Source organism: Mus pahari, chromosome 14 (genome assembly GCF_900095145.1).
Source record: "Mus pahari chromosome 14, PAHARI_EIJ_v1.1, whole genome shotgun sequence".
NCBI lineage: Eukaryota > Metazoa > Chordata > Mammalia > Rodentia > Muridae > Mus > Mus pahari.
In genome coordinates, this window is record NC_034603.1 from 69,032,622 (window position 1) to 69,056,990 (window position 24,369).

Below are 24,369 nucleotides of genomic sequence, written 5' to 3' on the forward strand. Positions count from 1 at the left end.
CGGATTTCTGAGTTCGAGGCCAGCCTGGTCTACCAAGTGAGAACCAGGACAGCCAGAGCTATACAGAGAAACCCTGTCTCGAAAAACCAAAAAAATAAATAAATAAATAAATAAAACTATGAGTCCACAGTGTTCTTAGTATTGCTGGATGCTGTGGATGGAACCATTACTTACTGGTTTCCCACCAAGGTTTTCTTTCTTTTCCCATTATAAAATAGACAGGACCTACATCTCAGTATGAGTAACTTATGTGTGGTTCTATAGAGTAGACTCTATCCAAAGGTGATGTGGGTTTTGAACTTTAAAAAAATTGGTGTGCAGGGGCTGGTGAGATGGCTCAGCAGGTAAGAGCACCCAACTGCTCTTCCAAAGGTCCTAAGTTCAAATCCCAGCAACCACATGGTGGCTCACAACCATCTAACAAGATTTGACTCCCTCTTCTGGAGTGTCTGAAGACAGCTACAGTGTATATAATAAATAAATAAATAAATCTTTAAATAAAAGAAAACAAAACACTGGCAGCTCTTCTAGAGAACCCAGTTGGATTTCCAGCACCCAGATGGCAGCTCACTGCTTACTATCTGTAACTGCAGTCTCAGAACAGGAGCCATCCTCTTCTTTGTTTTGCAGGTAGTGCAATTACGTGATGTACAGTCATATATGAAGGCAAAACACTCAAATGCAGAAAATCAAAAACATTTTAATAGATAGCTGCCAATCGGTCCACAGAATAATTATAACAGTGCACAGAAAAAAATGACTCAATGCCTTGAAGGGGTTTTTGTTTTTTATTTTGTGGTGCTAGAGGTCAAATGTTGGACCTTCTACATGCTGGACAAACATTCTGCCACTAAGCTTTGTTCCTTGCCCTGAGTCTTTGACAACACTGAATATTACAACTTCAAAAAATGTTCATCACCAGGCGTGGTGGTGCACACCTCTATTCCCAGTATTTAGGATGCAGAGGCAGGCATGTCTCTGTGAGTCTAGGCCAGCCTGATCTACAAAGTGAATTCCAGGTCAGCCAGAGCTGTTGAACAGAGAAACAACCATGTCTCAAAAAAATTAGATAAATAAATAAAATGTTTGCCATCTTAATAATGTGTCAGATGTGTCTCTGTTCATACTGTTTGGCTAGTGGTAAAGTTGAATATGTTTTTATATATTTATTAGGCATTCCTATTTCCTCTTCTGTAAATTTTGTGCACATTTTTACTTGTATTTCTCTGTTAGGTTTTTGTTGTTTTTTCTAAGTCTCTCTGGCTGTTCTGGAACTTACTATGTAGACCAGGCTGGCCTCACACAACACAGACATCCATCTGCCTCTGCCTCCGGCATGCTGGGGGTAAAAGCTTAAGGATGTACACAGCTTCACTGGGCACTGGATTATATCTCCTCTGTGTGTGTGTGTGTGTGTGTGTGTGTGTGTGTGTGTGTGTGTGTGTGTTGCAAGTTTTACCCCTTTATCTGTTACCACTTAACAGATGTTTTCTCTTAGTCTGTTTGAAGTTGTTTTGTAAAACTATATTAAGGCGTTATGTACCTTGGTGAAGGGCTCAGTTAGCATTTCCAAAGCTCTGCATTGAATCCCCAGCATCACAGAAAGAATGAACATAAGGGGCCAGGGAGGGGGCTCCTTGGGTTAAGCCCTTGCCACACAGGTGTGAGCACCAGTATTTGGATTCCCAGCACCCATACAAATGTAAGGTGTGTGTTATGGCCTGTCTGTAAGTAATTGCTTAGGAAGCCCATAGAGGGCATCATGGGAGCAAATTGGCTGACTAGCCATATTGGTGATCTCTGGGTTCAAGAGGTTTTGCCTCAGTTCGTAAGTTGGAGATTCATGGGTGGCTATCTGAAGGCTGCAAGAGCTGTGGTCTTGGAAAGGCCCACAAGTTTCACCACACTACTGGTGGCTTAGGCAGAATAATCTCCAGCTCCACCATTACTGCTAATGCATGTAATGTGTGGAGAGTTCATATTCAATAAAAGAAAGTCAAAATGCTTAATCTTATATAGTGAAATACACTGAGCCAATTGTTTCATTTGCAGGTAAAAGTTTCATTTGATCTGAATACTATCCAAATAAAATACCTGGATGAGGAAAATGAGGAGGTAAAGTATCTGAACTCCATTATTAGATATTTAGAACAGGGACCTTTTCTAAAGTGCTAAGGGGCTAAAAGTTCAGAATAAAGCCCATTTTAATGGCTTACTCCTGTCTTTCCAGTACTTGGGAAGTTTAAGCCAACCTGGACTCAAAAGACTGTCCCAGAGAGCCATGGGAAGGTGGGGGGGGGGAACGAAAGAAAAAAGTTCATAATAATTTTATCTCATTTGTCTAGTGGTTTAAATGTATTTGATAGATGCATACTTCATGAAGACTATGGGCGGGGAGGCAGAGGCAGATGGATCTCTGAGGCCAACCTGGTCTACAGAACAAGTTCCAGGATAGCCAGGGCTACACAGAGAAACCCTTTTTCAAAACAGCAACAACAGTAACTATTGGCATCTGAGCTGGAGTTGAGAAATGAGAAAGTAACATGAAGAATATCAGAGAAAGAACCTAAAATTATAGCAAGACTTGACATTTAGTTTATGATGGTGATGGAGCTAAATGGGAACCCTTTATGAAGTGATTAAAGTCCACTAGACTAGCAGTACTGTATTTTGGTATGTCATCTTTATTTACCCTTAAGGAAGCAGAAGTTCTGAGAGGTTAGTTAGAAAGCTTGCGCAAAGGCAAGAAAGTACTGAAGTAGGGGACCCAGATCCCGGGCTCCTAGCCCTATACTATGCTACGTGTAAATACCACTAAGATAAAACAAAGCACATTATTTAAGCAGTAGTAGGAATACCGACCACCTGACCTGGGAGTTTGCTATGAGACTGGTCCTAGTTAATGAAATGCTTTTTTTCTCTTCATAGATATCCATCAATAGTCAAGGTAAGTTCCTGAGAAAAATCTTCTTAGCTTTACTTAATATTTGCCTGACATGGGAGTATCTATCTTTAAGTCCAGTACTGAGGAGGCTGAGGCAAGGAGGATCCTTGGTTTAAAGGCACTCTGGACTACATAGTGAAACCCTATTTCAAAACAAATTAATCTGTCCATTGAGATGTTTCTGTTTAAACCATGCTTTGCTCTAACATACATTTTAGAATAGAATTTGGTATATTGTAAACTGAAGTTGTACCCAGTCGTCATCTGTGGCATTAGTTTTGTAGGAATTTTTTTTTGTTGTTTTTTTTGTTTGTTTGTTTGTTTGTTTTCAAGACAGGGTTTCTCTGTATAGTCCTGGCTGTCCTGGAACTCAGACCAGACTGACCTCAAACTCAGAAATCTGCCTGCCTCTGCCTCCCGAGTGCTGGGATTGAAGGCGTGCACCACCACGCCTGGCTGAGATTCCTTTTTCTTATTGAGGCAGGGTGTCAGGGTATCTTTGGCTTACTTCTAACTCAGTGTGTAGCCTAGGATGACCTTGAACCTCCACCTGAGTACTGGATTATAGGCTTATGCCTCCACTCCCACTATATGCAGTACTGGGAATCAGACTTAGTGCCTGGTGCTTTCTAGGCAAGTACTCTACCAGCTCAGCTACATCCCCAGCCTCATAAGGGACTTTTATTGTATACCAATGTATTTAATAGAAGATAGTACATTTGTATTGATCATGAGGTCACGTCTTATCCAACATGATATTTAAGATGCTGATCTTCTGAAAATGATACACTGCTAGTTTGTCACATACAACTCATTCTGCTGGTATTGCATTTGTTTTTGACCTGACATATATGTGAATATCAATGCACAGGCAAGTCATGTCTGTTTATCAGGCAGTTGGTTGTAGTCCATATTATAGTCCCCACATCCCTATGTGAACCAGGTAAAATGATAGTCTTAACACAGTCTACACTGAGCGTGGCGGCGCACGCCTTTAATCCCAACACTCGGAGGCAGAGGCAGGCGGATTTCTGAGTTCAAGGCCAACCTGATCTACAGAGTGAGTTCCAGAACAGCCAGGACTATACAGAGAAACCCTGTCTCGAAAAACAAAACAAAAACCAAAACAAAACAAAACCACCAAGCCCCGTCCAGGAAGCTCACTGAACCTCAGGCTTCACAAAGCGCAGTGAGAGGATCTGGGTTGGTACTTTGTACTTAGAAGGCCAGAGCAGCACAGAGGGACTTGAGAGGGAGATGCTTTGTAGGAGCTTCTCTTGGCACTGGGTTGCATTGCAATAACTTTTCCAGAGGAGATGGCACACCAGGTGGGCACCAACAACAGATCAAAGTATAATCTCACCAAAGTCCAACCTGGTGGAAGCAGTGTGTTTGCTGGGCTTTCTTGCAGAGCAGAGTTATGTACAAGAGTGTGGGAGGACACAAACGGCTAGATCGCTGCAAGGTCCCACCCTATTGTGGTTTGCAATCTTACTGTATCATAGCTGCTTTTAGCCATCCTTCAGTTCTATAAATAGGCTATCATCTCTCAAGACCTCTTCCAGCTAGGGAGAGGAGTGGAATCTCAGGCAAGGGTCTTCTGACGCCCCAGTGGAATACCAACAGCTCCATTGCTAGAGTACTGGCTACCACTGTATTGCTTGCTGTGTTCTGGTTGTCATAGCTATAGGGGAAGAGACCAGGAATGAAATCTTGTTATGGCCAGAAGGAAGAGCACCATATAATAATAAGAAGGGAGTCTATGAAGATTCTAAGAATTTGAATAGGATTTTAAAAATAAATTACATATTTTTAAGGAGTTTAACATTAATACAAAATATATACAGGTGGCTTTGAAAGGTTACTTCAGTGAAAAAAAATTAAAATATGTATCATCTCACAATTTCCACCCTATACACCCTGCCTCTGCCACTTCAGGGAGAAAGTAGCTGTGATCTATAGCAAGATTTTTCAATACAATACATCATTTTTTTTTTTAAAGATTTATTTATTTATTTATTCATTATATGTAAGTACACTGTAGCTGTCTTCAGACACTCCAGAAGAGGGAGTCAGATCTTGTTAAGGATGGTTATGAGCCACCATGTGGTTGCTGGGATTTGAACTCCGGACCTTTGGAAGAGCAGTCGGGTGCTCTTACCCGCTGAGCCATCTCACCAGCCCCACAATATATCATTATTAACTGTAGTCTTTTTTTTACACTAGAACTATAGGATTAGCCAAGTAAGGTATGACCCTTCTGTAATTCCAGCACACAAAGGATTGTAAGTTTGACATGATCCTGAACTAAATAGCTAGACTCTTCCACACCCTCAAAAAGCAAAAAACTGTAGTGTAGATGATATTCAGTGTAATTTGTAAAACTAGTCAAAAAAAAAAATCACTTTTGTTTTGCTTTTGTCCCTTTAGGAGAATATGAAGAAGCACTCAAGGTAATGTCTACTTCATATGATTTTTTTAACTTATTTTTATTAGATATTTTCTTCCTTTACATTTCAAATGCTATCCCGAATGTCCCCTATACCCTCCCCCTGCCCCTGCTCCCCTACCCACCTACTCCCACTTCTTTGGCCCTGGCTTTCCCCTGTATGGGGGGCATATAAAGTTTGCAAGACCAAGGGCCATCTCATCCCAACGATGCTGACTAGGCCATCTTCTGCTATATATGCAGCTAGAGACACGAGCTCTGGGGGTACTGGTTAGTTCATATTGTTGTTTGACCTGTAGGGTTGTAGACCTCTTCTGTTCCTTGGGTAATTTCTCTAGCTCCTCCACTGGGGTCTCTGTGTTCTACTTCATATTATTTTTAAGTAATTTGAAAAATACTTATTGAAACCTAAACTCCCCTGGAAAGTACTAAGAATAGAGTTCGAGGCCAGCCTGGTCTACAAAGTGAATTCCAGGACAGCCAGGGCTATACAGAGAAACCCTGTCTCGAAAAACCAAAAAAAAAAAAGAAAGAAAAGAAATGCAAAATGCAAACAAGGGCTGGTGAGATGGCTCAGCGAGTAAGAGCACTGACTGTTCTTCCAAAGGTCCTGAGTTCAAATCCTAGCAACCATATGTTGGCTCACAGCTACATGTAATGAGATCTGATGCCCGGTGCATCTGAAGACATCTACTTATATATAATAATAAATTAAAAAAAAATGAAGTGCAAACAAAAAATAGTTTACTATACTTCTGTATTTTGGCGCTTTGACATTTCATTTGGAAAAGGAGAATCACAATGTATTTTTATTTTATTTTGTAACATGCTCTTGTAACACACTTTTAGATGGCTAACATTAAGCAAGGAAATCAACTACAGATGCAAGTCCACGAAGGGTACCATGTTGTAGATGAAGCACTCCCCAAAAATGTAGTAGAAAAACAAGCGGCTGCCAGGACCGGGAAGAAGCCACTTGCACATTATTCTTCACTGGTGAGAGTTTTGGGATCAGACATGAAGACCACAGAGGAGCCTACACCAGAGGTATGAAGAGGATGGGTCGATCTGACCAACTCTTACCTTACATCTCATTGTCTCTCATATAACATTTGAATGGTCATCAAAGATTTGGGCAAAGAGGCTGGGGAAATAGCTTTGAAAGCACAAGACCGTGAGTTTGATCCCCAGAACCCATGTTTAAAAAGCAAAAAGCTGGAAAGATGACTTACTGGGTAAAGAGCTGGTATGCAAGCATGAGTACATGAGTTCAAATCCCAGCAATTCACAGGCATAGTGTCATGTTGTAACCCTGATGTGTCTGTAATCCCAGTGCTCCTCTGGCAAGATGGAGAGAGAGACAGGAGGATCTCTAAAAGCTGACTGGCCAGCTACCTTGGCGTGTGCAGCAGTGAACGGTAGAAAAGGGCTCTGTTGCACACAAGGTGGAAAGCAAGAACCAACACCTAGTGCTGTCCTCTGATTGCCACATATGTGCCCAAACTCACATAAAAGCTGTGTGTCATACGTGTGTAATCTCAGGACTGAAGAAGCAGAGACAAGAGGATCCTTGGGACTTACAGCCTAGTTGGCTGTTCAAGGCCAGTGAATGAGTCTGCCTCAGAAAGATTTAAAAAAAAAAAAAAGTGCCTGAGGAATAACACCTAAGGTCTTGCAGCCTCCACATGCACACACTGCACACTAACGTACACAAAGATTTGGGTGTTTTTGAAACTAGCAACCCTGATTTACTTCTAGAGAAAGGGAAGAAACTAGAATACACATTTTGATTTGTGTTCTTTCACACACACACCCAAAAAAAAAAAAAAAAAAAAAACCACACGTGTCCCATGCTTTTGACATTTGATTACCGAAATAATACATTTTAGAAAAATTTAGAAGTAACTTCTCTTGTATTTTCCCCCAGCCATGTTCTCCTGCTCCTTGTGACACAGACCAGCCTCAAGACAAGCCCCCAGATTGGTTTACCAGCTACCTGGAGATGGTGAGTGTCCTTTCTGACCTGGGTGTTTGCAGCACTGTTGGCACAGGTAGAGAGCTGAACCCAGATGGCTGCAGCCTCTGGTGCAGGGGAGTGGCAGCTATGCCTTCTGACATAAAGCAGATGTAGTGAAGGAAGTTGTAACCTGCCTGAAGCATTATAAAAGGAGACAACCCAGTTCTAAGTATGTGAGGGAGACAGACAGATGTCTGTCCTTCAAAAGTACACAGTAACAGCGTTGTCCCAAGGAAGAGTCAGCTTCCATAAGAGGAAGAGACCTATTATATGTCTATGCATTCCTCCAGCAGCCATTAGCCATGTTCTTCAGTTAACACCAGAACCAGGGAACCAGAGCTATTTCTTCTCACTTTTCCTGGTGCTGGAACTGAGTTTTCCTACCTTCTGTTCTGCATTGTAGTTCAGAGAACAAGTGGTTAAAGAAACGGTGGAGAAACTTGAACAGAGGTTGCAGGAGAAGCTTGTCCTCCAGAAGCCACTCTTGAGTTCCTCACCCACAGAAGTCTCAATGCCTATTTCAGAGGAATCCCTATTTTTGCCAGAGAACCAGTTCAGCTGGCATATTGCTTGTAGCCACTGCCAAAAGAGGATCGTCGGTGTGCGCTACCAGTGTAGGTAAGCAGTTCTGGGCAGGGGCAGCAACCAACCAGCATTGGGAAGTTTCCAGGAAGCTGTACATCTTCTTTCTCCAGCAGTAGGTAATGTAGCTCTGATTTAGAAGCACAAGCTACTCCTCATTGCATGCTTTGTGGGCTTAGCGGGAACTGTTGAGAGTGCTATTCAGATACGCATTTGGATTAACAAAATCAGGCAAAATTTTAAGTTCCCTCAGTCAAAATTAGGTTACTAAGGATAGATTCCCCGCTTCCGCCCCCCTGTTCAAAATGTTCTTGTATCTAACTTGTTTCTATAAACTATTTCATGGAAATAGGTATGAGTGCGAGTTACTTTTCTCATTTTACAATGAAGAACTTAAACCTTGGCATAGCCAAGTGGCAATTGAAAGTTACCATCCAACTGGTAATGGAGCCAATATAAAGCTTAAACTGGTTCATTGCTCTCTGCTTCAGGGACTTCTTGCCGCATAGATTTTACTCTGTTGGTCTTTTCACATAGCCTGTGCCCGTCCTACAACATTTGTGAAGATTGTGAAGCTGGACCATATGCCCATGACACTAACCATGTTTTGCTAAAACTGCGGAGACCTGTTGTGATATCCTCTGAGCCATTTTTCTACTCAAAGTATTCCACTCCTCGTCTGCCTGCTGCTTTGGAACAAGTCAGGTAAAGCCATACACTTGTAGCTGCTCATTTATTTGGCTTCTTGACTCTGATGACACAAAGTACTATTGTTGAAAATATCTGAGTGGGCTGAAGAGATATCTCATGGTAAGAGCACTGACTGTTTTTACCAAGGACCTTGGTTCACTTCCCAACATCCACTTTGGCAGCTCACAACAGTCTGTAACTCCAGTTCCAGGCGATCTGACACATGTTTCTGGCTTCTGTGGTCATCAGGCACACATGTACACTCATACACATGAATTAAAAATAAATCAATCAAAAATAAATAAATGAAATAAATAGCCAGGCGTGGTGGCGCACGCCTTTAGTTCCAGCACTCGGGAGGCAGAGGCAGGCAGATTTCTGAGTTCAAGGCCAGCCTGGTCTACAAAGTGAGTTCCAGGACAGCCAGGGCTATACAGAGAAACCCTGTCTCGAAAAACCGAAAAAAAAAAAAAGAAAAGAAAAGAAACTAGATGCTAACATTGTTGACTTGAACAAAGTGCCAAATGTTTCAAGGCATTTATTCATTATCCCACAGGCTCCAAAAACAGGTGGATAAGAACTTTGTGAAAGCAGAAAAGCAAAGGTTGCGGGCTGAGAAGAAACAGCGGAAGGCAGAGGTCAAGGAGCTTAAAAAGCAGCTTAAACTCCACAGGAAGATTCATTTGTGGAATTCAATCCATGGACTTCAGAGTCCCAAGTCCCCTTTGGGCCGACCTGAGAGCTTGCTGCAGTCTAACACCCTGATGTAAGTGCAAAGCCAGGGCAGGGGTGTGGCTTCCCATCCAGCTCTCTGATACAGGAATGTTAATACCCTTTGCTTACCTGTTGTCTCCTAGCACCCACTGTTTTAAGCTTCCCATTGTCTTCCAAGCTGGTTCAGGAGTTATTTTAGACACTCAGCTTTGATGCCTCATTCAGAAAACAAGAAACTAACAAGGCTTAGAGCAGGGATAATTCAGACTTTTCTTTTCTGGAGGCAGTCTGGCAGAGTTGGAACCAAGAAGCAAGTCTCCAGTTATATTTATGAACACTTGTAATTACCCTATATTTATGTACACTTATAATTACCTTTTAGGCAGTATATCTTTGTTTTATGGCCTGGAATTTGATCGTGTGTTTGTTTGTGTGTGTGTGTGTGTGTGTGTGTGTATCTGGGTATGTGTGCCTTGACATGCTGGGGAGATCTGTTCTCTTCTTCAATCTTTATGCCTTCTGAGGATTGATCTTAGGTCTCTGAGCTTGCATGGCAAGCACCTTTCCCATCTGAGCCTTCTCAGGCTCAACCTAAATAGTGTTAGTATTTAAGTGAAGTGTATTAGTACACCCTTCTCTGGAGTCACAGTGTGGCATGTTTGGAGGCCATCACACCAGTAGCAAGTGACTAAGCATCTGCATCTCTGTCCAGGCTTCCTTTGCAGCCCTGTGCCCCAGTTATGCCAACACTCAGTGCAGCATTTGTGGATGAGAATTTGCCGGATGGGACTCATCTTCAGCCAGGAACCAAGTTTATCAAACACTGGAGGATGAAAAACACAGGGAATGTGAAGTGGAACACAGACACAAAGGTACATTTCCCCTCTGAGGGTAAAGATAGGGATGTGCAATAGCAGAGGGCGCACCTGACGAGCATCCTCTTGTTCCTTTCAGCTCAAGTTCATGTGGGGAAACTTGACTCTGGCTTCTACAGAGAAGAAAGATGTTTTGGTTCCCTGCTTGAAGGCTGGCCACGTCGGGATCGTTTCTGTGGAGTTCATCGCTCCAACCTTGGAGGGGACATACACATCGCACTGGCGTCTCTCTCACAAAGGCCAGCAGTTTGGGCCTCGGGTTTGGTGCAGTATCATAGTGGATCCCTTTCCTTCCTCTGAGAGCCCCGATAACATTGAAAGGGACAGGATTAGCTCAAGCAAAGCTGATGATTTCTCCTGTGAGCAAGAGGTGAGCACTTAACAGCCATTGGACCAGGCCCAGATTATTTCCTCAGTCATTAGGAACGTCAGGCTTATGACACACGCTTATATTGCAGTCCATGCACTTCGGAGGCTGAAGCAAGAATATTGCAGGCTCGAGGCTAGGTCTTGCTAGGGACTGAGAGAGGGACCTTAACGTAAAAGAATTCACTGGTAGCTTGTTACTCTTGCAGATTTCCTGGCAGTTTACTGTCTCTAAATTCCCATCAGTGTGTCAGAATATAGTATAGTTAACTTCTGAAGAGAGAGGGTCATTTGGGTGGCAGTTTCAGAGATTCCTGTCTGTGATTAGGCAGATCCAGTGCTTTCAGGCCTCTAGACTGGACTGGCAACATACAGCATAGCAAAAAAAAAAAACCCAGAAAACATACTTAGGCCAAGATGACAAGAAAAAGAGGGAGGGACCAGACCTAAGGATCTCATGTAAGGCTACACCTGAGAAACAGTCATTGTCTAGTAATGCATTGCTTCTAGAGAAGCTAAGCCTTTTCTTTGTTTGCCTGCCTGCCTGCCTGCCTGCCTGCCTGCCTGCCTGCCTGCCTGCCTGCCTGCCTGCCTTCCTTTTCAAGACAAGGTTTCTCTGTGTAGCTCTGGCTGTCCTAGAACTCAGTCTGTTGACCAGGCCTCAAACTCAAAGAGATCCACTTGCCCGTGCCTCCCAAGTGTGGGGATTAAAGGCATGCACCACCACCACCACGGGCTCCAGGCATCAGGCTTTTGACATGGGGTTTTGGGGTTACTCCTCAGTAAACTTTTACACTGATGTCCGGCCTAGCCCTCAAGGTGTTTAGTGTCCTTAGGGTGCTGGTGCAGGCAGTCCCAGAGGACTTTGCTGTACCAGGAAAGGGAAACCTGACCTGCTGGTAAACCCCTGGTGGCTTTTCTCCTTAACCCTCATCTCCTAGAGTATCCCTGAGCCCAAAGGCATCTTCATCTGCCCGTTGCTTGCTGCAGTCTGTTGTTGCTTTTTTGTTAGTGGAACAGACTTTACTGTTTGAACTTAGAGCTAAGTATTAATTTCCTGGTTTGGGCTAACTATACTTTTACTAAGTTGTAGAGAATGGTAGGTACTTTCATTAAGTTGTAGAAAATACCTAATAAAAAAATTGGAAAACGTTAAAAAAAAAAAAAAGTCCTAAATAAAATTAAAAATGTTAATGTAGAGGTTTAGCTGTGTTTTTATTTTAGGGGTGACCTTGTCAGCCTGGTGTTTGAGCTCTGTCGAGGTCCTAAAATATATCCCGATTATTTGACCCTATAGGAACCTTTTCTATTAGCTGAAGAAGAGTTTCCATTGGGTCAGGTGACAAAGCAGACAGAAGGGACAGGAGCCAGTGCCCCACAGAAGACAAAACGTGCTGCCAGTGAGAGGGAGCTCTACATTCCATCTGTGGACCTTCTGACTGCCCAGGTAAACAGTCGGCGCTTTGTGGGACAAGGCAGAAAGAGTGAGTACTGAGGAACGGGCTTTCGCCTTGTTACTGAGAAGGTGGTGTGGCCTTCACGGTCCTGGGGAGTTAGAGATGGGCAGGGGCTGGATCCAGTATCTCATGAGGATGAGATGGTGCATGGAGCAAGTTTCTGAGCTGTTTGCTCCTGAGTGTGACGCTCAGGCTTGTGCTTCGCCACAGCTCCCTTCCAGTGGTCTTGTAAGCCTAGCCTGCTGCACTTGCCTGCCCACTTTTTCTCTCCCCCTGGCAGTTAGAGTTTGAGAACACCATGTTCCTGTTTAACTCTTCTAATCACTTGGTTGAGGAGGAACATGAATTTGAGTAGAATTGAATCCAGGCAATGTCCAGGAGACGTGAAGGTCCATTTAGGAAAGAGCATGGCTCCCGCTTGTGCTGCAGACACCTTTATTTGGCCATCTTTTTCTAGGACCTGCTGTCCTTTGAGCTGCTGGATATAAACATTGTCCAAGAATTGGAGAGAGTGCCACACAACACCCCTGTGGGTAAGACTGTCACTTCACTCATCTTGTTTAGGTGTTGGCATTACACGGTCTCTTCTGGGTCTGCTGTGCAGCGCTAGAGGGCAAGGATTCCTCCCATGCTGTGACAGTGAAGTTGTACCCATAGTCCATCTCCTCCTTTCCCTGTTGTCTGTCAGTGCCACATTACAAGTATGGACAGGGCTGCTGTACTGTAAAGGGACCCCTTCTTCATTTTCTCCCTTTGTTCCTTTCTTCATAGTTTTGTATATTGGCTTTGACCTTCTAGGCCATTTATTTGTTTGTGACCCAGCTTTGATCAGCCAGAGCTAGTTACATTCCTGGTGAGCTAGAGAAATTCTTGATGACATGACAAGTGGTGGAGCATATTTGGGTTTATTTTAAACCCTGCAGGAAGCAAGAAACCTACAAACTGCTGCTTCTGGACACTTGACTGTTTATGATGTCATGCTTTCTCTCGGTTGATGGTTTTCCTGTCTTCATTCTCCAGATATGACTCCCTGCATGTCTCCTCTGCCACATGACAGTCCTTTAATAGAGAAGCCAGGCTTGGGGCAGATACAGGAAGAGAGTGAAGGGGCGGGATTTAAAGCACCTCCTGGTAAGGGGTTAAATATCTGTAAAGCACGTGCCTTCCCTTTCCATCCACCTGTCCTCACACATCCATTCCTCATTACCTCTACCTCAGCAAATTGATGTCCCATGGCATCCCTCGCTCTCTACGTCTCATGACAGCAGGAGCAGCTCTTCCCCCACCCAGGCTTAGGATGCACTGACTGGTGAGAGCTCCAGCTCTTCAGACACGAAGTACAGACAGGCTTTGTGTGTCTTTCAGATTCCACTGTATCAGCAAAGAGGAAGGCTGAGACCCCTGCTTCCATTGAAGAAACGGAGGAAGACCTAAGTGGGACCCAATTTGTGTGTGAGACTGTAATTCGATCCCTTACCTTGGATGCTGCTCCAGACCACAACCCTCCTTGCAGGCAGAGGTCCCCACAGAGTGAGTATCCCTAGATTCCTTGCTGAGAGGGGAGGGAGGTTGATCTTGGTGGGCTTTTGACGATGCTGGCATGCTCGCTAGAGCACCAAGAAGAAAGAAGCCACCCTAACTCATTTCTGCACTCTCTCAGGGGAATTACAACTGCAGTCCACAGAGCAACAGCAGCCACTTGTGCTACCTGGATTCTGCAGAAAGGATTCTTCCTGTAAGTTGACAGGACGCCTCAGCCAAAGCTTCCATTGGCAGCTGAGTCTTCTCCTTTCTCCCAAGGGCAGCAATCTGAAAAGTGTGAGGCAACACAAGAATGCCAAGCTGTCCCCAGAGTTAAATTCTACCATAAAAACCCCTTTGTAGTTCTGGAGAGTGGCTGTGCATAGAGAACTTGTCTTACAAGATCAGGGAGCTCAGCTCCATGTCCAGCACTAAGCAAAGCCTCAGGGATTGTGGCAGACCCTATCTCAAAGATAAGGTAGATGGACAGACATTTTACAAATGCCTTTAATACCAGAATTCGGTGTGCTGGTGTAGGCACATCTCTCTTAAGTTTGAGGCCACCTATATAGTGAAACACCATTTCAAACAAAAGATGTGGGAATGGCTTCTAGGGAACTACACCCAGTAGCATAGTTGATCTCTTCTCTGGTCTTCAGACAGTCTCATTTATCTACCTACACACTTGTGCACTAGCATGCACAAGACCTTCAGAACAGACTGCTAGTATCAAATTGGTAGAGCCAGTTCCTTATGTCTCAAAAACTATCCCAAAAATTCCATTTCTGGTGCATCATAATATTACCAAATTTGAGTGCTTGGGAAGATGGCTCAGTGGGTAAGAGTCCTTACTGTGTAAACGAGACCTGAGTTTCAATCCTCATTACCCACCTGAAAGCCGAACACAGGCCCTGTCTGCCTGTAACCTCAGCATCAGGGAACTGAGACAGATTCCCAGAGCTCACTGGTAGCCAGCTTAGCCAATATGGCCAGCTTTAAGTTCAGGGAGAGCCATGAGGAAGACACTTGATGTCCTCGTCTGACCTACATGCACACATTCATGTATAATCAGTATATATCACACATACAAAAAAAAAAAAAAAAAAATGAAACTTGACCTGCATATACCTTTAAACATGATTTTCCTATTTTTGCTTAAAGTGAACACACACATGAATGCTTTTTTTTGTACATACAAATAGAAGAAAGGTGTGGAAGGATAAACCAGTTGTTCACAATCACTGCTCTGGTAGGATCTTGAGGCCTTTCTACACACTCCTAAGATTTACCAGTGATCTCATCAGACTGCATCACTTTTCTAAGGTAAAGAAAAGCAAGCAGACAACATGAAGTGCTTACCACGTGAGTCCTTTTTTCTGGCACTGATAGCTAGCCTACCAGTTCTTTTTTCTTTTTTTTTTCTTTTTTTTTTTTTTTTAAATTTAAAGATTTATTATTATAAATAAGTATACTGTAGCTGTCCCCAGACATACCAGAAGAGGGCATCAGATCTCATTACAGATGGTTGTGAGCCACCATGTGGTTGCTGGGATTTGAACTCATGACCTTTGGAAGAGCAGTCAGTGCTCTTACCCACTGAGCCATCTCCCCAGCCCCCATAGCTTATCAGTTCTGATGGAGCTTTATCTCAGTCTTCCACAATAAAAAGAAAAAAGGACAGTAGGATTCACAGTGCTCATTGGAAGCCTCGCTGTTTGAGCCCACACACCTGTTTCTGTTGACTTCCCATCTATTTGTTTTGGGATCGTCTTGAGACAGAATACAGTCATGGCTCCAGAAACAGCCCGTTCCTCTGGTTCTTTCCATTGTGCCCATTGTGCTAGCTTTACCAAGTGAGAGCAGCACTAAGGTTTGTTGCTAAGCCTCTTCCCTCACACTGGTTACTTTTATTCCTTAGTGAAATTTGCCTTGCCTGAAGAAGGACCGCGTGGAGATGAGAGGGAGGAAATTGTCCACATTGTTGAGGAAGAAGTTGTTGAGGAAGAGGAGGAAGTCCAAGATGAGGAAGTTCAAAGTCAGTCTTCTGCTTCCTCTGAAGATTATATCATCATCCTTCCTGAGTGCTTTGATACCAGCCGCCCCCTGGGGGACTCCATGTACAGCTCTGCGCTCTCCCAGCCAGGCCTGGAGCGAGGGGCTGAAGGCGAACCCGGGATCGAGTCTGGGCAGGAACCAACTGAGGCCAGAGAGAGACTCCCAGAGAGGGAGAGCCAGGCACAGGAGCAGAGCATCAGCGACATCCTCACAACCTCACAGCCTCTGGACACAGTGCCTCTAGTCCCCGAGGTGGCAGGACTTCCAGCAGCATTGTCCAGGTACTGCCCAGCGCCTCAGCCCCTGTTCTCCAGAGCTGGAGTGACCAGCTTCATCTCCAGACCTTTCTTTTCTATAATCTAAACTTAGGTGAATAAGAATCATATTCAGACTTCTCAGCATTTGTAAATTTGAGATTTAAACAAATGTTTGTTTTAGTTATCCTTAGTTCCCTGAAGATAGACTGTCTACTGATTTTTTTATAACTAAGAGAAAAATCTTTAAATACAAACATATCTGGATGATCTCTTTAAGTTTTTTGTTTTGTTTTGTTTTGTTTTTTCGAGACAGGGTTTCTCTGTGTAGCCCTGGCTGTCCTGGAACTCACTTTGTAGACCAGGCTGGCCTCGAACTCAGAAATCCACCTGCCTCTGCCTCCCGAGTGCTGGGATTAAAATGTTTTGATTCTTAAGTTGAGTGAATGTAATAAAAATGTCGGTAAGAAGCCAGGCATGGTGGTGTCAGCTCCATGGTAGAGCATTTGTCTGGTGAGCATGAGGGCCTGGGTTTAACAGAAAAGCTCTCATTTTCCATGTGCTAACACTGGCAGAGAACAGTTGGGAAATTAAATAACTTATGGATATATACCACAAGCCCAGAAGGAAAGTATGCACGTCTACTAGATCTGGGTCATTGTCTCTCCTACTAGTATAGAAAGTGTGGGAGCCCTAAATATAATATAGAGTTCTCAGGAAGGGGGAGGTGACCTGAATGAAGCCAGTTTCTCTACCTGGATTGTGGCTAAAGAGGACATCAGAGAGTGGAACTCAATCCTGACCACACTGCCAAATTCACACATGATGGAGTCAGAGAGGTGAAGCCTGTGAAGAAGCCGGCACTGGTGCCGCTGTACTCCCCTAGTGCTCACCTCCACTGTTCTCTCTTTCTAAAGGAGCGCCCCTTGTGGACAGTGTGAGTTATCAGGAGTGGGTTCACCAGCTGCCATCCACGAAGTTCCCCCAGTTCCTGATCACATCAGAGGAGGTAAGCCAAGCTTGATCTTCACCTCTCTCCTTTTCTTCTTTCCAGTGGACATGGTATGAAGAGGCTCTTCATTTCTGAGACCCGTGGCCTTGTTCAGAGACTTTCCCTCCCCCTCTTTCTGTATGCCTCCCTCATGCTCTGGGTTTCCACTCTTAAGTCTGTCTGCAGACCTTGCAGAGGTGGGCCCTGTGCTGTGCTGGGAAGAGCACAGCCTTGCAAGCAGGCCAGCCTAGGCTCCAGCTCCAGTTTTGTTTTTCCTCACAGAGCAATGCGGCAGCTCAGCTGGTTTGTGATGCCTGCAGGTCTGTGCCCTTATTAGAGGTCTCAGGACTGTAGAACTGTGAAGGAGTCAGGAGGTTCCCCACTCATGGTCACTTCCTCTTCCAAAAAATGCCCAACCTAAAACTCTTCAAACAAACACATCAAGATCACAGATGCATGTAGATCACAATTTGTCTTTCTCAGTGACTTAAATCAGCCACAGACCTTTCTAAAACTTAAAAGAGGAAAACAAAGAAGGAAAAAAACTTCAGACACACCCCCCTTATCTTGCCGCCTGCCTTGATAATAGCTTGTGGGTGCTGCAGCTAACCAACAGCTCTTTTGCTTTCAGAGCCCAGAGGCTCAACAGGACTGGCAAACAGCAGACAGAGGAGCTGTGACCACTCAAGGTAATGACCTTGTGAAGTCTAATCCCGGCACTGCTTCTGCTTGAATGAGCCTCTGAGAGCAGGTGGCGAGCATCTTAAATGAGCACCTTCCGAGCACAGGAGGGAGCACCCTCATTCCTCCTTGTCCTTACTTCTGACGCTTATGAGCACCACTCAACAGAGCTAAAGCTTATGCTTAAGTGTATCACTTTTTAGGGATTACCCTAAAATCCACCGTACCGGTACTGCCCGAGAAGACAAGCAGGCCAAGCCCCAGGTGCATCTAGCTGATTTTCTTACATGCCACTGCCTCTCTGGTCCCTGTGTCTCAGATCAGAATCCAAAAAAATCACATTTCCTTTGCCAGGTTTTCTCTGAGATGACAGACAGATGGCTGATATCCAGGTGTGCCCATGACCACATTAATTTTCAGCTGGGATGGAAAGTTGGCGTGGTAACTAGGGTGTGCGTTTCCTGTGGTACTCAGGTCTTCTGCCAGCCGAGCCAGAGCCCGCAGCAAACCAACACCTGAAGCAATGAAAACAGTTCATTCTCTTTTTTTACATCTGAATTTTTTTTTCTCTCTCAAGGATTCCTTATTTTTCTTTCGAGATTAGCACCCACATTATCTTGTAAGGTCATGTTTTATTTGGGGAGATAATTTGGTTTTCCTCTGTAGGCACCACAATGGGAACAGCATTGCTGGAGGACTGGTGAAGGGGGCTTTGTCTGTTGCTGCCTCTGCGTACAAGGCCCTGTTTTCTGGGCCACCAGTCACTGCACAGGTCAGTGTGTGGTTTCTTTTCCTTAACTTCAGCTCCCAAGTCACCAGTGCAAATGGCAGTATCCTTCTGTCTGGATTGGCAGTTAACATGGCACGGATAATGTGTAGACATTCTCTTTAGTGAACACACGGCCTGCCTGCTGTTTCCTATCATTTTAATTAAACTACTCTGGGGAGAAAAGGAAAAGAACCTAAGATTTGTCAAAGACCTACTACATGTACAGAGTTGCTGCTCTACAACAACGTAGTAGATGTACTACGGGATAACAAGACACACATTCCTGTCAAACAACTGTATGAAATTGGCAAAGCATATACATTTCCAGTACAGGAGAGGACACTGTGCTAGTGCATCTCCACCTACTGGGACTGAGGCTTCTTGGGAGTTAGTATCTGAAGCACAAAGCAAGTGTACCCCAGGAAAGTAATGCTGGATATGGCAGCTCTCACCTGTACTCCCAGCTACTCAGGAAGCAGACAAATTGCAAGTTCAAGGCCACCCTGGCATACATAGTGAAACCTTTTTTCAAAATAAAATTTGAGAATATAAAACCATGGGCTGGAGAGATGGCTCAGCGATTAAGAGTGCTGACTGCTCTTCCAAAGGTCCTGAGTTCAAATCCCAGCAACCACATGGTGGCTCACAACCATTTGTAATGAAATCTGATGCCCTCTTCTAAAGTGTCTAAAGACAGCTACAGTGTACTTACATATAATTAATAAATAAATATCTTTTTAAAAAAAAATTATAAAACCATAAAAAGGTACAAATGTAGTTTAGTAACAGTAGAACTCTTGCTTAGCTCCCTAGGTTCAGTTACAGGTCTTGTCTTCTCCTTTGAAAGATAGAATAGGGCTGGTGAGATGGCTCAGTGGGTAAGAGCACCTGACTGCTCTTCCGAAGGTCCGGAGTTCAAATCCCAGCAACCACATGGTGGCTCACAACCATCTGTAACAAGATCTGACGCCCTCTTCTGGAGTGTCTGAGGATAGCTACAGTGTACTTACATATAATAAATAAATAAATATTTTTTTTAAAAAAAAAAAGATAGAATAGTGTAGCTGGCTAGTAAGAGTTGAAAGTGAGTGGATGATGGATTTGATCTGAAGAGAAGAGAAAAGGCCAACTCTAAGTGCTGGGGTTTTATTTTAAGACTTTGGGGGGGGGGGTGTTGTTATGGGTTTGTTTGTTTGTTTGCTTTTGGAACAGAATCTCTACATATCTCTGGCTGTCACTGTAGACCAGGCTAGCCTTGAACTCACAAATTCACCTGCTTCTGAGAACTGGGACTAAAGGCATGTGGCTCTATACCTCCATTAACATAAAAGAGGTAGGAGTATGAGGACCTACTGCTGATTAAAGGCAAGGACAAATCTCAAGCTTTAGCCTAGGTACTCGGTAGCATCATGCATCACAAGAAGAAAGTGAGACCAGTGAAGTCCCAGTGAGTAAAGATGCTCGCTGCCCACGCCTAGACACCTGGAGTTCCGATCCCAGGAATGAGAGAACTGACCCTCACAAGTTGTCCTCTGACACTCACATGAGCACCCCACACACAAACATATAATAAAATGCAAAATACACCCCCAAGTAAAACAAGTTTATTACTTGTCAGTTTTGCTTAGTGTTGAGTTTACAACTTACCCAGGTTAAGCAGCATGCAGTTGGCTGTGTACACCTTCATTACAGGGACAGTTTGACCTGAGGCTGAAGTTTGAGAGTCATTTTCATACAGGGTCTATCAGGAGCTGTGTGATTGCATAAGATTATCCAGGAAAAATGGAGGAGGCAGAAGCAGCCTTTCAAGGATCAAGGCAACAGGATTCTACTAAAACAGAACTTAGAAGAAACAGGGCCACTGCTAGGATTGGGGAGGTTTATAAGGGGTCAGTAGACAGTGCTAAATGCTGCAGAGAGCTGTGACCCAATGGTGAGGAATTTGACAATTCAAGCATGCCTTGCCAGCTACGTGGGGGAAGGAAGGTAAACACTAGTCTACATGTCTACACTAGGCAGAAGTGCTGTTTATAAAAGAGACTTGAGGTTGGCAAGCCTAGCAGTGATACATGTTATCCGTACAGATGAGAGGAAGAAAAAATGTGCCAGGCGTAATGGTACCAGCCTTCAGTCTCAGCACTCGGGAGGCAGGTAGATCGCTGTGAGTTTGAGGCTAGCCTGGTCTGCAAATCGAGGTCCAAGATAGCCAGGGCTGTTACACAGAGAAACCCTGTTTCAAAAAACAGAGGGCGTGGGGGAAGGAGAGAGGAGAGAGAGAGCGCAAAATACAAACATTAAACCTGTCAAGGGTGATGGGTGTTAGACTGTTCTAAACTAAGCAGAAAGAGGACTAGGGGTTATATCTCAGTGGCAAAGCACATGTCTAACATATGTGAGGATGAGACCACATCTCTGAGTTCAAGAACATTTTAATCTACATAGTAAGTTCTAGGATGGCCAGGACTATAGAGAGAGACCCTGTCTGGAAAGGGGAAAGGGTGTTTCTGTAACTGGGTGTTAGCTTCCTCTTAACGAGATCACTTCTGTTTTGAGAGTAGAAAGTCAAAAAGACTACCCAAGATATAATTTCACGTCTATGTCCATCTTACTTGCATATCTAGCAGGTTCTGTCTCGATCCACCCTCAGGAAGTCTCTCTTGCTCATATTTGCTCATTACCACTGTTTTATGTTAACAAAGTCTTCGAGGCTTCTCCTCATCTTGCTCTTCAGTTTTTCCTTGGCTGAAGACGGGGTGATTTTGTTTGTTTGGGGCTTTGGATACAAGGGCTCATCCTGTAGCCCAGGCTCATGCCAAACCGATGGTCTTCCTCCAAGCTGGAATCACATGATCCCAGGTACGAGCTGCTGTGCCTGTGTGTGCTGCTCTCAGAAAGCCCTCTGAAGCATTCTCCTCATCTCTCACCCTCCCTTCAGTTACGCACATACCCAGGCAGAAGCACTGTTCACCCCACTGACTTGTTAGGGAGACAGGAAAGTTGTGCCCTTGCATCTAATTACCCAACACTTTGAATAAGGAGGAAAGACTAGGATGACAGTGTAACACAGATTTGCGAAGAAGCAAATTATACAGAAAAATGTCTCCTTGTCTCTGCACAGCCCATCGTTTCTGAAGATCAGACCGCAGCCCTGATGGCCCATCTCTTTGAAATGGGATTCTGCGACAGGCAGCTGAACCTAAGGCTGCTGAGAAAACACAATTACAATATCCTGCAGGTTGTGACAGAGCTCCTTCAAGTGAATAACAACGACTGGTACAGCCACCGCTATTGAGGACTGACCTTGTATTAAATAACTGCCTGCCGCTCAGAGGTGGTGTCTCTGCTGTCATTGAGTGTGGGTGGAAGCCCTTGCTTGCTTTTTAATCTGATGAATCTATGTCGAGTGTCTCTGAATTGTCAAAACAGTACCTGTTACAGTATTTTTTGGAGCAAATCAAAGGCCAGAACTTAAATTTTCACTGTAGAAATGGGATGAATGGTAGGAAGACAGTTTTCAACTGACCTGGACAGAACTCTCACCGCTGTAGTCCATGGAAGCGTGTAACTTGGACTTCCTGTAGATCGCTTTTCCTTCTGCTTGTATTGAAGTTGAGTATTTTACTTTGGTTCATGTGGATGTTTTAATGGGCTGTTAAATATTAGTTTGGTTTTTCTGTTTTTTAAAGATTAACCTTGAATGTTTTCAAGAATTATTCTCCTAATTTCTATAACCAATCCCAAGCCTCATAGCTACATAAAGACAGCAGATCAAGAAAGTCATGTTCCTCAAAGACTTAGAAAATGAGTTATACTTTGCTTTCAGAAGGCCTGGCAGGAACCTGGAAGGGCAGAAGGCTTTCGGGTTAACCCACAGCACCCACTGAGCAGTGTCTGTCAAAGTAATTTTGCATAAATCTTATTTAAGGAAAATCCTGGATAGTGTGAAATATTTTGCTAATCCTATAGGAGGGGAAACCCACCTGTTACAGAAAGGGAACGTTAACAGTCATCCTTTTTCTGACTGTCACAGCAGACTGGAAGGAGAACGAGCATGTGCAAATATTCATCTCAGTAAGATTGGGTGTGGGGGAGGGGACACAGAAATGCTGGTGACTTTTCGAATGTGTATAATCCCCTTCTGAGGTGTCCAGTCCTAGAAAGCCAAGAACAGGAAGTAGTGCTTTGGGCTAACCCACAGAAAGGTTAGCTTACCATTAGAATAGATGGGAAGAAGCGTCCTTTCAGAGTTCTAGGTCTCATTTAGTTTATAAAGGGGAGCTTTGAGTACAGATGGTGAAAGAAGAGGCATACAACACTAAAGATTTTATTCATGGTAAGAGTTTGAGAAAAGGTATCTGAACTCCAGCTCAAAGGGGAAAAATAGTTAAAATAGTATTATTTAACTTAGTTGGTATTTATAATAAATGGCGATTTTAATTACTCATAATATGTTTATTTACAATCTAACTCTTGAATGCTTCTAAATAAACCACAATTCAAACTGCAAGCCAACCAAGCTGTTTATTGTTTAAAATGTTTTCATGGGGTTTGGGGTAGAGACAGAGCCGAATGATGTGGGCAATTGGGTGGATTTGGAGAGACCTGTCCATCAGGGTCCAGTTTTTCGTTCCTTTGTACTTGCACATAGCCACTTAAAAGAATTGTGAATACGTGTTCTTAGAAACTAGTACCTGAACTAGTTTGGTCCTTGCGATAGCAACATTTGTCAGGAGAGACTCGCAGAGCCGGAAGTGTCTTCCAGTGGCCGCTCAGGAGGAGAGGGCGGGGCGGGCGAGGGGCGGGGCCGAGCCCGGCTTGGACTCCGAGCTTGTGTTAAACGTGCTGCTCCCGCAGTTTCGATTTTGCTGAGGGCGTTGTCACCTGGTAAGGCGTCCCCAGGACCCCATCTCTTTCCCCTTTACAAAGCAAGAATTCAGAGACGTTTGGGCTTTCTCAGTGCCCAACGCGTAGTGCCCAAATTTGACTAACGGCCTGTGGGGTGGGATTTAAAATCCTTCCTCGATGAAATCCTACCTTTTCCTTCCTTGCCCACCATAGCAGAGTCCCCTAGTAGAGAGGACTTGACCCTCCCGGTAGACAAGAGTCCCTGCTCCCCACTTTCTGGCACTTTGACTCAGATCGCTGAGTTGAGCTGTTCACCTCCACCCTACCCTAGAGGCCCTTCTCCCCAAAGGAGCATTCCAGAAAACCCAATCTTGCAGCTGAGCAGAGCCTGGAATCCCAGACCTAAACCAGGTGAGTAAGGGTCTTTATTTTAGCCCAGGAAGATGTGAGCATGTCTTAAGGAGTTACTGCGTCATTCAAGCCACTACTCAGGGATTGGGGGGAAAGTTTAGATTTGGCTTTGACCTTTCCGTAGGAAGAACAGACCCAGAGGTCTCCAAGCAATGAAAGGATCTAGGCTCCCTCCCAGTCCAGTTTCACAGGGTTTCATAGCCACATCTCTGACCTCTTAAGGCCTGCTTTTCCAGCCAGACTCCCGATAGAAAGAGATTTCAGACCTATCTGCTCTGGGATTTCTACAGAGTAGTCACTTGACTAGGGAAGACAACAGGACCCTTCCCTAATAGGAAGCTGTGCTCCCGCTCCTAGCCCTAGCCAGCTTCCATCTTTAAAGGACAGCTCAGCTTTTCCTGGTTAAAAAAAAAAAAAAATTCTACATTCACTTACAGAAATCCCTTAAAGTGAAATAACTTCTGCTTTTCTTTGATTTCCTCTGAATTGAACTCTTACTTTAAAAAAAAAAAAAAAAAAAGAGTTCCAAGGTGCCTCCCAAAAGCTTGCTTTGATAACGGTAGGGCTTCTTGCCGATCTTAAAAACTTAAAACCTGGGCTGGTGAGATGGCTCAGTGGGTAAGAGCACCCGACTGCTCTCCCAAAGGTCCCGAGTTCAAATCCCAGCAACCACATGGTGGCTCATAACCATCCGTAACAAGATCTGACGCCCTCTTCTGGAGTATCTGAAGACAGCTACAGTGTACTT

At 44.2% G+C, this 24,369-nt stretch overlaps 2 protein-coding genes across 6 annotated transcripts in view; both read left to right on the plus strand.

Moving 5' to 3' along the window:
* The window catches only part of Nbr1 (NBR1 autophagy cargo receptor), a 28,371-nt gene extending 5,494 nt beyond the window's left edge, over positions 1-22,877 (plus strand). Inside the window, exons 5-24 of one of the 4 annotated variants that reach the window (XM_021211850.1) lie at positions 2,053-2,115; positions 2,929-2,947; positions 5,375-5,397; positions 6,243-6,440; positions 7,321-7,398; positions 7,814-8,028; positions 8,530-8,697; positions 9,239-9,448; positions 10,109-10,268; positions 10,351-10,641; positions 11,935-12,084; positions 12,552-12,627; positions 13,115-13,225; positions 13,460-13,624; positions 13,755-13,829; positions 15,534-15,951; positions 16,842-16,933; positions 17,547-17,604; positions 18,263-18,368; positions 21,484-22,877. In XM_021211850.1, the coding sequence (XP_021067509.1) occupies positions 2,053-2,115; positions 2,929-2,947; positions 5,375-5,397; positions 6,243-6,440; positions 7,321-7,398; positions 7,814-8,028; positions 8,530-8,697; positions 9,239-9,448; positions 10,109-10,268; positions 10,351-10,641; positions 11,935-12,084; positions 12,552-12,627; positions 13,115-13,225; positions 13,460-13,624; positions 13,755-13,829; positions 15,534-15,951; positions 16,842-16,933; positions 17,547-17,604; positions 18,263-18,368; positions 21,484-21,657 (2,850 nt within the window). In that variant the 3' untranslated portion in view covers positions 21,658-22,877. The remainder of the gene's footprint in view (positions 1-2,052; positions 2,116-2,928; positions 2,948-5,374; positions 5,398-6,242; positions 6,441-7,320; positions 7,399-7,813; positions 8,029-8,529; positions 8,698-9,238; positions 9,449-10,108; positions 10,269-10,350; positions 10,642-11,934; positions 12,085-12,551; positions 12,628-13,114; positions 13,226-13,459; positions 13,625-13,754; positions 13,830-15,533; positions 15,952-16,841; positions 16,934-17,546; positions 17,605-18,262; positions 18,369-21,483) is intronic. The other 3 variants (XM_029545881.1, XM_021211853.1, XM_021211852.1) reach the window with 3 other exon arrangements.
* A 288-nt stretch (positions 22,878-23,165) lies between these two features.
* Positions 23,166-24,369, plus strand: part of Tmem106a (transmembrane protein 106A) — an 8,950-nt gene continuing 7,746 nt past the window's right edge. Inside the window, exons 1-2 of one of the 2 annotated variants that reach the window (XM_021213267.1) lie at positions 23,166-23,249; positions 23,542-23,621. The gene's annotated coding sequence lies outside the window, so the exon portion shown is untranslated. The remainder of the gene's footprint in view (positions 23,250-23,541; positions 23,622-24,369) is intronic. The other variant, XM_029546071.1, reaches the window with a different exon arrangement.